Genomic DNA, 12,587 nt, shown 5'->3' on the forward strand with positions numbered 1-12,587 from the left:
CATGTTGGAACACTCATCTTTTGGCTTTCACCTCTTGTCGAAGTTTCTACAGGTCTCGGTTCCACCACGAGATAGTTCTTGACTGAGGTTTTTTCCTTGGGATGGCTGTGGAGGCTGCATCTGTAATGATTCTCGTTAGGGCCCTTTGATCTGTTGATGATGGGCATGGAAATCTTGGGTCCCGGCAGTGATACTAGTTTGGAATAGTGGCCAATCTGCTTTAGTGATGGCGAATCTCTCGAGTCGTATTCTTGGAAGGGTACCGTGATCAAGTGCTCTGGTCATCTAGAAGGTTATGGCGCGCTGGTTGGAAGTGGACCAGCCATCCTGCACTGTCCAGTTTGAGATGTGCCTGGCGAGTGATCTAGTTGACAGAGTTATGTCTATAGTAGACTCCCATAGTGTGCTTGAGTAGGTGGCAAGGTTGTTTGGGCGATAAAGAGATCTGCAAGAAACGACAGTATCCATGCATAATACGCTATCGAAATTATGACTTGGTTCGGGATCTCAACGAGTATAAGTGCAAGATGGAAGTGCTGCACATTCCATTTCACAATGAAGAAACAGAGATACTGTCAGAGATGAAATATGTCAATACGACAACGACGGTGACCCTGATGAAGCATGCGGCAGTGACCTGCATAGCCTTGTAATGCAACTGCGAGAAGAAGACCCCTTTCAAAACTTTTACAGTCATCCAAATAGCAAGATGAATGAGGATCTAAAGCTTGCCACACTCAACCAACTCAGCACAGTTGCAAAAAACCACGAAAACTTTATGACCAACAAGGACTTCTGCAACTTAATGAGAATAGCCAATGACAAGCAAAAGATTCTACTCGTGCATGTAATTTGAAATCTGTTATCTCCAAATTGCGAACCGATTCAAATATTCTTCACCGGCCGAGATGGTTGCGGAAAAGCGTTTAAGATTTTTTTCTTCTTGACGAAAATATACAACTGCTTCAGTAATACAGACGGGTACTGTAATGCCTACATTACGTGCACTTCAACTGGTAAGGCTGAAGCACATGTAATGTAATGATCTTGGAGGTGCCCAGAGCTGGTTTATGCCAGCTCTGAGCACATCCAAGATCACCTTCCGTGATCCTTTGCACGATCTCCTCTTCCCACTCCATTTTTCTTTGTTATGAAATGGAAATGACATCATTTTCACATCGCAAAATCGTAACAGATTCATTTTACTACCATCCGAGATTTAGTAGGCGCCACCAAAGATGTTTACATATCAATTATGGTAATTATTTTTCACGGTGAGATGGGCACTTAACAATAAGTGGGAAAGTCTCAGTAAACATGTATCTGTAAGTCAGCCATTTCTGGGTTAAACAGCATTTGTAGTTAGGGTGGTTTACTTGAGCGGTGATTGTATTAGCTCAAAAGTGTTCACATGATTTGTGGCATTGCTTTTTGTGAATATGGGGAATGAAAATGCAAAATATAATCTCCATTTTTTATTATCAACAACAGTTTTACAATTTGGATAGATCATTTCAAAATGTTACCTTACATGTATCTCTTAGAACAGATGTTCGAAATATTTTCCATTCATCTGAATGCAGTCTTCTAATTATCAAATCTCTTACTCTTTCAAAAGTCTCTGATTTGCTTACAGCCACATATTGAACATGCTGTTGTTCAATATGGCTGTAATCCACTGTATCAGCAAGAACTGAATACACCAGAGCTTTCAAATAATCCCAGACACAAAAATCATGAGATTTAGGTCAGGTTACCTGGGCTGGGTGGCCAGGCCACATGTCCACTCTGTACTATATCTTTCACTTTCATGCATAAAGAAAAATGTGCCAGTGCACCGCCATGCATAAACCAGATTGTTTGACACCACTGAAGAGGAATACCCCTCCAGAAGCTCTGGTAGATTGGTAGATCATTTTGCAGGAAATAGAGGTATGCAGTTCCTGTAAGTCTGTCAGGTAGAATATGCGATCCTATCAGACACTTTCCCAAGATACCTGCCCACACATCCAATGAGAAATGATGTTGATGTTGCAACCAAACAGTGACATTCAATTTTCTTAATCCCAAACATGGCAATTGTGAAAATTAAAAATGCCTTCTAGAATAAAAGATGCTTCATCCACAAAAAAAAAATTGCCCATGAATGCAGGATTTCTGATACATTTTTGCATCTATTAACTAAAGTTCACTCTTGGTGGGTAGTCATTTGCACTGAGAACATGAGGCACCTCCGTAGCCAGGTGGGAAGGAGCAGCAGTGCATAGCACACGCTTCTTGATTAGACCGGGGTTCGAGCCCGTCACCACCAAATATGGAGGATGCGGAAAGGTCAGGGAATGACCACCGCATATCCCGGAGCAATATGGCCTTAGTTGCTAATGCTCCTAAAAACCAAATAACAAACAACAAACAAACTGAGAACATGAATGCCTTAAATTTGGTAGGAATACAGCAGTTGTTGGTGCAAAATCCTCCCAACAATGCTGTCGATAATGTGCTCTGCTAAGGCAATCCTTGTACTTGGATTTTCTCATACTGTCTGAAGCATTCTTTCCTTCAATTCCAGAAGACTAACTGATCTTGGTCTCTCTTCACTCCTGTTGAATGAAAAAATCCATCCTCTCTAAGGCACTGATGAATCTTAGGAAAAGTGCAGCTGTCTGGGTGTCTTTGATTGGGAAAAGCTTCACTGTACAAGCGTGCAGCCCCCCAATGCACTGCCATTAGCTTTACCATACATGAAATGCATGTCCACATACTCTGCATTGGTTTAAACACCATCCATTAAACACAAACTACAATAACTGTCACAATAGAAAACATAACCTCAGAGGCAATTGATCTGTGGTAAATGTGAAGTGCTGATAACAAACCTTTTACTACTGGTTCCTTCACTCATCACGAGGAAGAGGTCACAATGCCACGTGATGGTGTAAAGTAGTATTGGGTACATTACCCCTATACGTTTACCTTCCATATGTACCTGTTCTCAATATTTTGTTAAAAATCACATTCCTCCTATCTATTTAAACCGAGATGCCATACTGCTCCAATTTGTATGGTAGTCTTCCATGTGCAACAGTATCAAAAGCTTTCCTGAAATCCAAGTATATGATATCAAAATTATTTTTTGCATCCAGTTCCTTTGTGACCACATTGTAATATCCAATCAAATTGATAAAACAAGATTTCCTCTTAACAAATCCATGCTGTGTCTGAACTATAACTGCAGTCTTGTCGAAATGATCCTGCAATGCTTCCTTAACCAGTGACTCCATTATTATCCCCGGAACAGAAGTTGAACTAATGGGTCTGTAATTACTCATGTCACCCTTTGATCCCCCTTTATGAATTGGGGATACATTTGCACATCTCCAGTCTGTAGGGAAGCAATGATCCCTTGAGTCCAAGGATGCTCTCGTAATTATGGCTGAGGGTTTGCTTATTTCCTTTGCCGCCTCCTTTAATATAACTGGATAGGTCCCATCCACCCCAGGTACCTTTCTTATGTTTAACTTCAACAATTTCTCTTCCACTTTGCTTTCACTTATTACAAAATCATTAAGCTCGCGGTTAGAGTTTAACCCCTTCATGGATTATCCCGAGATATCTCGTTTTTAGTTTTAAATTTTATTTTGAACTACACAAAATATCTCATGATACAATAATACCTCCAAATTTAGGACTGAAACATGTTTTCTCTGGTATTTATCTGGTTAATTTTGCATTAGGTAGGTAAATCCTGAGTTTTCTCAGGATTTTCTTATGCCTGACAGCAAACGACTGGCTTTCGTTTTACTTATATTGTACAGCAATATCAGAACAGTAGCACACGTTCCTGTGCTGCCAGTAAGCAAAATATAATTTGCCGTCCTAAATGCAGAATACTGAACCCACGAAAATAATTAACAAAAACAATATCGAAAAATATTTTGGCACCCTCTTGAATTGCCGCCCGTAAAGCAACGCTTACCTCGCCTGTCCACTTTTATCGGCCGTGTGTCAGAATGTAGTTAGTTCGCGATTACTGCTTGTGCATTCCACTTGATTTTTTAAATTTATTTGTATAATGAGTAATAAAGACTTTTTCTGTGCCTTTCTTTTAGCTCAAGCACTGATTTATTTAAAAAATTTGTATAATTTGCACACTTTTTGGCGTACACAAGCTAACTCAGGATAGCCCAAATGGGTTAATTACTCCCATGTGTTTTCTATGAAAAAATTAATAAATAACACAAAAACCTATACAATAAGTATTCACTTGATGCATACTTTTAATCTGTAAAATAAAAAAAGTCGATCCGTTGTGGCACATTTTCCGGGAAAAAATGTTCTGGGAAGGGGTTAATAAGCTTCTGTCCTCCACTTCCCTACAGAATTCCTAATGTGCGAATCAATATTAGAAAGACAAATTTTCATGGATTCCATCAGAGTTTAATTGATAAAAAAAAAACTTCCTTATGACTTGTTTTATCAAGATATTAAATTGCATTCCAGTCTCAGCCAGTGAATGTGAGCAAGGATTTAGTTAAATGAATTTAATAGTAACTCACCCATGGCTACCTTTGTTGAATATCATTACCACTAATTTACTATTTATCAAAATTGTGGGTCCACCATTGCAGCAGTTCAATGGTGGACCCACCATTGAACTGCTGCAATGTTCAATTCCAGCAGTTCAAACCCCGCACCACACATTATGGCCATGTTGCTCTTGCGCTGTAAAGCCCACACTCAAGCAAACAAACAATCCCACACCTATGTCCACTCATGGTATCTACAGGGCACTTTGTTACAAGGTATTCATGGTTACTGATATACAGTGCAAAGAACGAGAGCGAAATGTAAATGAGAACATGGAAATGAGACATATTTGGAATTTGCTTTAAGAAATAATTCGATTTTCGTACTTTTTTTTTTTATTCATTATTTTAGTCCAATGTAAATTATATAAATTTTACTCTTTTATTCAAAGAACCTTTTGTGCACTCCCTCAAACCATAAATTAGTCAAAAGTATAAATTAGTCAAAATAAAAATATAGTCAGAAGTCCTAATTTGATCAGTGTACTATTTAACAACAGTTTTTTAGAAAGAAAACACTGGTTGGTGGTAAAAGTAGGATGATCATCTCCATCTGGAACTGGTATCATTGCAGAAGCAACGTTTGGATATTCTATTTTATACTGCTGGTCTTCGAAAAACCCAAAATTTGCTGTTCACTATTGTGAACAGCAGTTCACAATAGTGAACTGCTGTTTCCAAGTAATGCTAAAACAAGAGATAAACCATTTAATGAACATGTTATGTAATAACATGCTCATTAAATGCCTTATTAAAACTATTAGCTTATTAAAACTTATAATTTATAATGCTGTTTAATAAGCCTGTTACATAATAATAATAATAATAATTTTGTTTATGCCAAAATCTGAACATTGTGATTTTGGTGTGAATTGCCCTCACCTCTAACAAAAATCTGGTGGAGCTACACAGGCATAATGGTTTCATTTTTCCCTATTTATATCAAAAAACCATGTAATAAAACACCACAACTAGCCTCAAATGTGCACATATGACATTTTACATGTACAAACCAGTTATAACGGGTTCTCGTAATAGATTATTCATAATTATAAAGTAATCCCCTCATATATTTATATTGCAGTGTCTAGAGACTAGGCCTGTGAGGTGATCTAATTGAGGTGTATAAGGCCTTGAATGGTTTGAGCAAGCTCATTGCTGACGAGATTCTTCCTCTTCCTCAGATTATGCAGCTGAGGGAGCATAAATTCAAATTGAGGAAAGACAGTTGAAGAATAGATGTGCGGAAATTTGCCTTTAGTCAGCGAGTAGTTGATTGCTGGAACAAAGTTCCATCTGTCATGGTGGAAGTTGATAGCTTAAATGAATTCAAGGGAGAAGTGGACAAACTTTTGGATCAAATTGATGGGTGAAATGGGGAGGTATTTTTTTTTTAGTTGATGCTGTATAAGCTTGCTTTCTTGCATCATATGGCTTTGCTAATGCTAATCAGAACAGACACCGTGGCTAGATCTATCACTCCACAGCATGTTCTGCCACTATTAGAGTGGCAGAACATGCTATGGAGTGATCTCTTATTAGAGTCCACAAATGTTGGAGATAACACCGCTCCAAATGCCAATTTACATTAGTGACCACAAAACTGAGCTTATCCACAACTGCCCTACCACTTATATGAATACATATAAACTAGCTCCCTATGGATAACTGACAAACTGCTGAATCTACTTGTGGCATCTTGGACCAGTTTCTGTGACGTTCCCTGAACACAACATGAGTGAGGCACAAACTATCCTCTTTATGGTTAACGGAAATTTAATCTAAAGTCTTTCATATCTGAATAACATTCACCAAGTCAACTTTAGAAAGTTCAGACAAGCTGAAATTGTCAGCACAGAATGGTTACTGATGTGGCATCCAATAACCATCCAACGTTAAAAGTTCTAATACGTGGCCCATGCTTTCCAGGTGGGTAAAGTGCCTGCCTGGCAACCCAAAGGTTGTGGGTTCGAATCCCGCCTTGGGCTTGGATCAGAATAAAAATGCAAAAAACTTGGGAGGTGCATTATGGCCACAGAAGCCTATGCACAAACAACTAACAAAAAAAAAAAAATATGGCCCATATTAGCTTCCCATGTAACTGCTGCTGAATAGTCAGACTCACAAGATTTATATACTACACAATATTCATGGAGAGCAGTACACAATATTCATCATGCTAAACTCTCCACCTTCAGTTTTCATTTGAGTCATATGGATAGTATGTATAGCCTGACATTATCATGGTGTAATGTGGCCTGTGTCCTGTTTGAGCCTTCTTTTGTTTAGCCAGCAGATGGTTTATTGGTGGAACAAGCTTCCATCTGTCGTGGAAGTTGACAGCTTAAATAGATTCAAGGCAGAACTAGACAAACATTTGGAGTGAATTGAGTGGATGAAATGGGAAGGGGTTTTTTTTTTTGGAAAGCTTATACAGCATCAGCTGTATAAGCTTTCTTTCTTGCATCATATGCCTCTACTAATGTTAATGATAAAAATCAATTATTGCTATTTTCCCCTTGCTGAACTGTGATGGCTTAACATTTTTGAAATTAGCATAAGAGAAATCATTTAAAAAGTTAGTTTCCTTTCGTTTTATCAAAACCTTTTATATAAGTTTAATTTACTGAATTAAAGTTATAGTAGTTTGGGATCAATGAAGGATACCTGCATTTTATTAATTAATAAATGTTTTTTATGCGTTTTTTTTTTTTTTTTTTTTTTTTTTTTTTTTACATGTGAACTATTAAAATTATAGTACCACATACCTCAGAAGTTTTTTGTTTTTACAGGAGTGCTTTTTTCCCTGGTCAAATTGAAAAACCTGTTAAAGGTCTTGCAGCTTTAATCAGCCATCCTGATACTCGTATATGGGCAGCAATCAACAGGGAAGGGATACATATCATAAATTGTGATGAATCTGTAAGTATAAGTTCATATAACAATTTTAATAATTACATCCTAGCTTTTGTTCTTAACTTTTGCTCACTGGTGCTCAAATGTTGTGTTCATTTTAATGTATCTTAATAATAATCAAAGATTGTACAAATTCAATGTTAAGTTATAAAAAAGTCATGTAAATATTCTTGCAAAAAAAGGTGAACGTAAGGAATCAAGAATCTCATATTCATACTTTACGGCCATGAGGGTTCCTCATTGGAACACATTATAGTCCCTGACGAAGATTCTATGATATATCATTGGCACAGCTTGGCATAATTTCTGCATCCTGAATATGAGAATATTAATTAGTACTGGAAGTATCAGTTCCCACATCTTGTAAAGCCTGATGTATTATCAGTGAGTATTCTGGAATATTGCCTATGACTGGCAATTCTCTGCCTAGAGCATTAATAGGCAAGCTGTAGTGTTAGATCTAGGGTTTGGGTTCTGGCTGGCCATCACATATAGGAATGGTCAGCCAGAATTCTTCTTCTGGTGATTTTGGTTCACTAAGAGTTCTGTGAGTGAATGCATTGTCATCCATGAAAAGGACATCTGAATCAATTGTTCCTGTAAGAGGGTGAACATAAGAAATCATGGATAATTTATATACTTATCTTGATACTTTATAGTTAAGGGGCTTTCTCACTGGAACACATGGAAATTTGTAGTCATTGATGATGATTCTGGGCCACGTAATTAAACGACAACCCCTGAGCCTGCTTCTTTTCATTTGTGTTAGAATAATGGAATCTTGTTCCTCATTCCTTCCAAGTGAAAGTACATTGAGAATCTGCTTGAAGATTACATCTTAATTTATCATTGAAGAGAATCATACCCCATTGTTCCTGGTCAGTTGATATTCTGTTGGCATAAATTCACCTGAGCTCTTTTGTGTGTAGGGATTGAGGGAACACAGACAGCTGGTCACGATACAGAAAAATCCTCTTGTGAAGCTTTATGTAGAGAGCATGCATGCATGGATATCAACCCTACTGTGAATTCAGCAAGCTGAATTCACAGGAATATAGTATATATAGAGACTAGCACTCTGTACCTTATTAAATTAATTTATATTTTTCATAGTTTGCTTAACTCAACAAAAAATGTTTTAAAATTTGTTTCTATAATTGGATGTTAAATATTCATTAAGTGGTAGAGTGTTCAGGTGCATCAAGAAATGCAAATTAATTTTTTTTTTTTTTTTTTTTTATGAAACCCCCAAACATGAAAGGTATCAAAACCTATAGTACTTAATACTGTGCACGGATTGAAGGAGAAGTATGGGGGGAGGGGGGTGCTGGATAATGAGCATCCATGCAGGTTGAAGTGCGCGTTGGTGAAATAATGAGCACTTTAACCTGGAGTGTGTGGAGTGTGATCTACCTTTAATTTCTTAAAGAATTGAGATTATTCTCAGACTTTTCATGGTGTTTCTTGTACCACTTCTTCGGTGACTGTAAAAACAGAACTGCTAAATTATGGTGACTTCATTTACATAGAGTTGGCAATTTGATACTTATTAATATTTTGCCTTTAGTACTTATATGCATAACAGATAGCTATTAGTAAGCATCTGATAAAGATCAATTTTAGCATATAAGTAATTTTTTAAATCAATTAATAAGTTTAAAATTTAATAAAATTAAACTTAATTAAATAGACAGCCATGAGTACTTTGTAATGTTGTCTTTATGACACCGCCAGCCTCATTACCAAGACAGTGACTTACAATTAATTATATGTTCTATACTGTACTCTCAAACTAAGAATTTTTGAATCAGAACTCCAGTTAAGGTTTCCTGGGGCCAATCATAGTTTCTACTTAAGGCTGTGGAAATTTGGGGAGAGAGAGAGAGAGCAGGGATAGGACATCTGTTTGGTGGCAAATCTTTGTGAGTGTGTTAATTGTGTGGATGGGTTGAAAATTATGTTAGCAGGAGGGATGGAGTCTTTTTTTTTTTTTTTTTTCAAGATATAATTATTTTGGTTTCTATTTTTTTTTTTTTTTTTTTTCCCTGTTCTAATACTCTACTTTTGAAAACATCCATGTGTATGTGGTTAATGTCTATCTGCATGCATGCCTTTGTTTCAGTTAATGTGGGGTTATGTAAATAATGTAGGATTCTTTGTTATAGTCTGTGGTTCCTATATCTGTCACTGGTTTATTTAGAACAGAGGTGTTCTTGAAATCCCATTAGTGATCATTGCACTAGGTGTGGAATGCAGGTCTGATTTTGTTATTAGGCTATGGACTCTGTTATATTTACATTCTTTAATTCTTTTGAATAATGTTCAAAAAATTTTCTCAGTATATGATTTTTAGCAGTCTTTGCATTGTAAATTGTTTAGTGGAAAGAGTCTTCATCAAGGGTGAAGCAGGAAGGGGATTTTTTACCATATTTTTAATGGTTTTAGTTCTTGTAAATCTGGTGTACAGCCCATTTTTTTTGGTAAAGTTTTTGATCTTTTCATTAATTTGGGGAACATAGGGGGATGGTGATAAGGACTTTTTTGGGGGCTTTTTCTTTTTCAGATGTGTGTGTTGAAATATCTCTCTTTTGTTGTTTTAATTGTTTTTGTTAGGAATTTTTGTGGATATCTGTTTTTTCTAACTATTTGGGAATTCTTTTGATTTATTTTTCTTTTTTAGAGTGCTTGATCTGTGCATAGCAAGAAAGTTCTGATAATGAAACTTTTAAGGATACCCATTTTTGTGTTCATGCAGTGATTAGAGTTTAAACTTTATGGAATTAAATAAATTTCACACTTATCTAAATACTTTACATGCACACAAAATTTAAAATAGAAATGGAGAAAGATAATAGAATGCCATTCCTGGATCTCCTGTTAAAGAAATATAATAACTCTCCCTTAATACCAGGGGTTTCCGAAAAGTAAGGTAACACGTTTTTTTTCCTTAATAATGGTGAAAGGGAATGAGATGAAACGCTGTGGACAGATAGACCCATTAATAAACATTCAAAAAGATCGCCAGTGCAGTGTTGCAGTACTGTCGCCTCACAGCAGATTTCAGTTGCAAAATGGTGGCTACCATGCAAGTGTGGTCCAAAACAGGTGTTTGTGAAGTTATTCCCTTTTTGCAAGCAAAAGGGTCTTCCCAGGTGACATTCACCTTGAATTTGTTGCTGTGTATGGCAAAAAGGTGATGACAAAGAAGCAAGTGTGTTTTTAGTGCAATGAATTTAAAGTGGGTCATGTTGACGTTGAAGATCGACATCAGGTGAGCAGGCCTTCATTGAGCAAGACAGTAGACAACATTATGGGTATTGTTCTTGAAAACAAGCGAGTGAAACTGCATGAAATTGCACAAATAGTAAACGTGAGTAAGTCGACTGTTCACGATGTTCTTGGCTTTCAAAAGGTGTACTGCCCCGGCAATTGTCAGAGGAGGAGAAAGCAAAACGCATGGGGATGTGTCTGTTGAACCTGTTGCAATACAGCGATGAAGGAGAGGATTTTCTCACTTGCATAGTCACAGCAGACGAAACGTGGATTCATCACTTTACCCTGGAGAGCAAACAAGACTCCATGACCTGGAAATATCCACAGTCTCCTTTGCGCAAAAAAGTCAAAACTGTTCCCAGTGTCCGAAAAGTCATGGCCACAGTGTTCTGGGATCGCCAAGGCGTTGTGTTGGTGGATTTCTTGCCAAAGGGGAGAACAATCAATGCACAGCTTTACTGTGCAACATTGGAAAAACTGAAAGCCAACCTTTGATGCAAACAACCAGGACTCCTGACAAGCAGCATGATTTTTTTGCACGACAATGCAACTCCACACACTGGCCACACCACTCATAGGTGGTTGTGCCATAATTGTTGGGAAACTCTGTCACATCCCGCCCTACAGCCCAGACTTAGCACCTTCAGACTTCCATTTATTTGGCCCTCTGAAAAAACACTTTTCAGGAAAGCATTTCACCATGGATGAGGAAGTTCATCAGGCGGTGCGATGTTGGTTACTTTCGTGTGGTCACGGACTTCTACAGTACTGGTATTGATAAATTGATCCATCATTGGGACAAGTGCATCAATAAAACTGGAGACTTTGTGGAGACGTAGTGCACGTTCACTTATTTCTTGGTGTGTAATTTAAACTTCGTATTATTAAACATCATTGAGAGAAAAAATGCCTTACCTTACTTTTCGGAAACCCCCTTGTAGAAATATACAGGAAAACAGCAGACGCTGTTCTGTTATAAAGTTTTACTCCAATAGTTGTTTAATTTTTTTTTTTTTTTTTTTTGGGTTTATGTGAGCCAATATATAAAACAGCATTTTAAAACAGTTTAAAAGCTCTAACACAATATCTCTTCCCAGAAGAAAATATTTACAAAACTTTGTCTGTATAATTAATTAACTATTTTTTTTTTATTTTATAGCCCCTACTTTGAATTTCTTTGTCCTTGTTTGTACTTTTGTGAGTGGGCGGGGATGCAACGTCCAAAATATCCGTAGGAATCTCTTCCTGCTAAATACATTCTTGAAAAATTTAATTATGTCTGTCTGTTCTTCAGACCAATATTTCTTTATATCAGCTTTTTTCATTTAGTCCGATGTTGATAATAAGTGCAAAAAAATATTTTGATTTATTCATTTCCTATTTTTTTCTCCTCAATTTCTTCAGATAGCTTAACAATTTCTCATTTTCACCACCAGAAAGGCCTCTTTTATATCTTGATGGCATTTCTAAATATTTCACTCCAACACAGAGTATAAATTACTTTGTGACTTCTGCATTGAAAAAAATAACACTTTCTACTGTTAACAATTGAATATAAACATTAGTAAACATTGACCCAGTTTTTCAGATAATTTATATGAAGTATAAATGGATGGCATTACAGCAGGAAAACAAATTCTATAATCAGAAACGGCAATGGTTGCACTCGTTGATACATTTGGACTTCAGGAAGACAAAAAAAACACAGCCTGCTGTTAACAATTAAATATAAACATAGATTATTAAATCTATGTTTATATTCAATTGAATCTTGAGTCAAGACCATCCCTCAGGGGCTTGAATACTAGTACT

General features: G+C 36.8%; 1 protein-coding gene across 4 annotated transcripts in view; it reads left to right on the forward strand.

Annotated features, from left to right (window-relative positions):
- Nucleotides 1-12,587, forward strand: part of Bili (FERM domain-containing protein 8 Bili) — a 304,472-nt gene that overhangs the window by 204,753 nt on the left and 87,132 nt on the right. For all 4 annotated transcript variants that reach the window (XM_090375504.1, XM_090375500.1, XM_090375501.1 and 1 more), the window contains one exon: nucleotides 7,379-7,508. In XM_090375504.1, the coding sequence (XP_090231630.1) occupies nucleotides 7,379-7,508 (130 nt within the window). The remainder of the gene's footprint in view (nucleotides 1-7,378; nucleotides 7,509-12,587) is intronic.

The sequence above is a fragment of the Mastigoproctus giganteus genome, chromosome 6 (genome assembly GCF_048544385.1).
Source record: "Mastigoproctus giganteus isolate SK-2022 chromosome 6, ASM4854438v1, whole genome shotgun sequence".
NCBI classification, from domain to species: Eukaryota; Metazoa; Arthropoda; class Arachnida; order Uropygi; family Thelyphonidae; genus Mastigoproctus; species Mastigoproctus giganteus.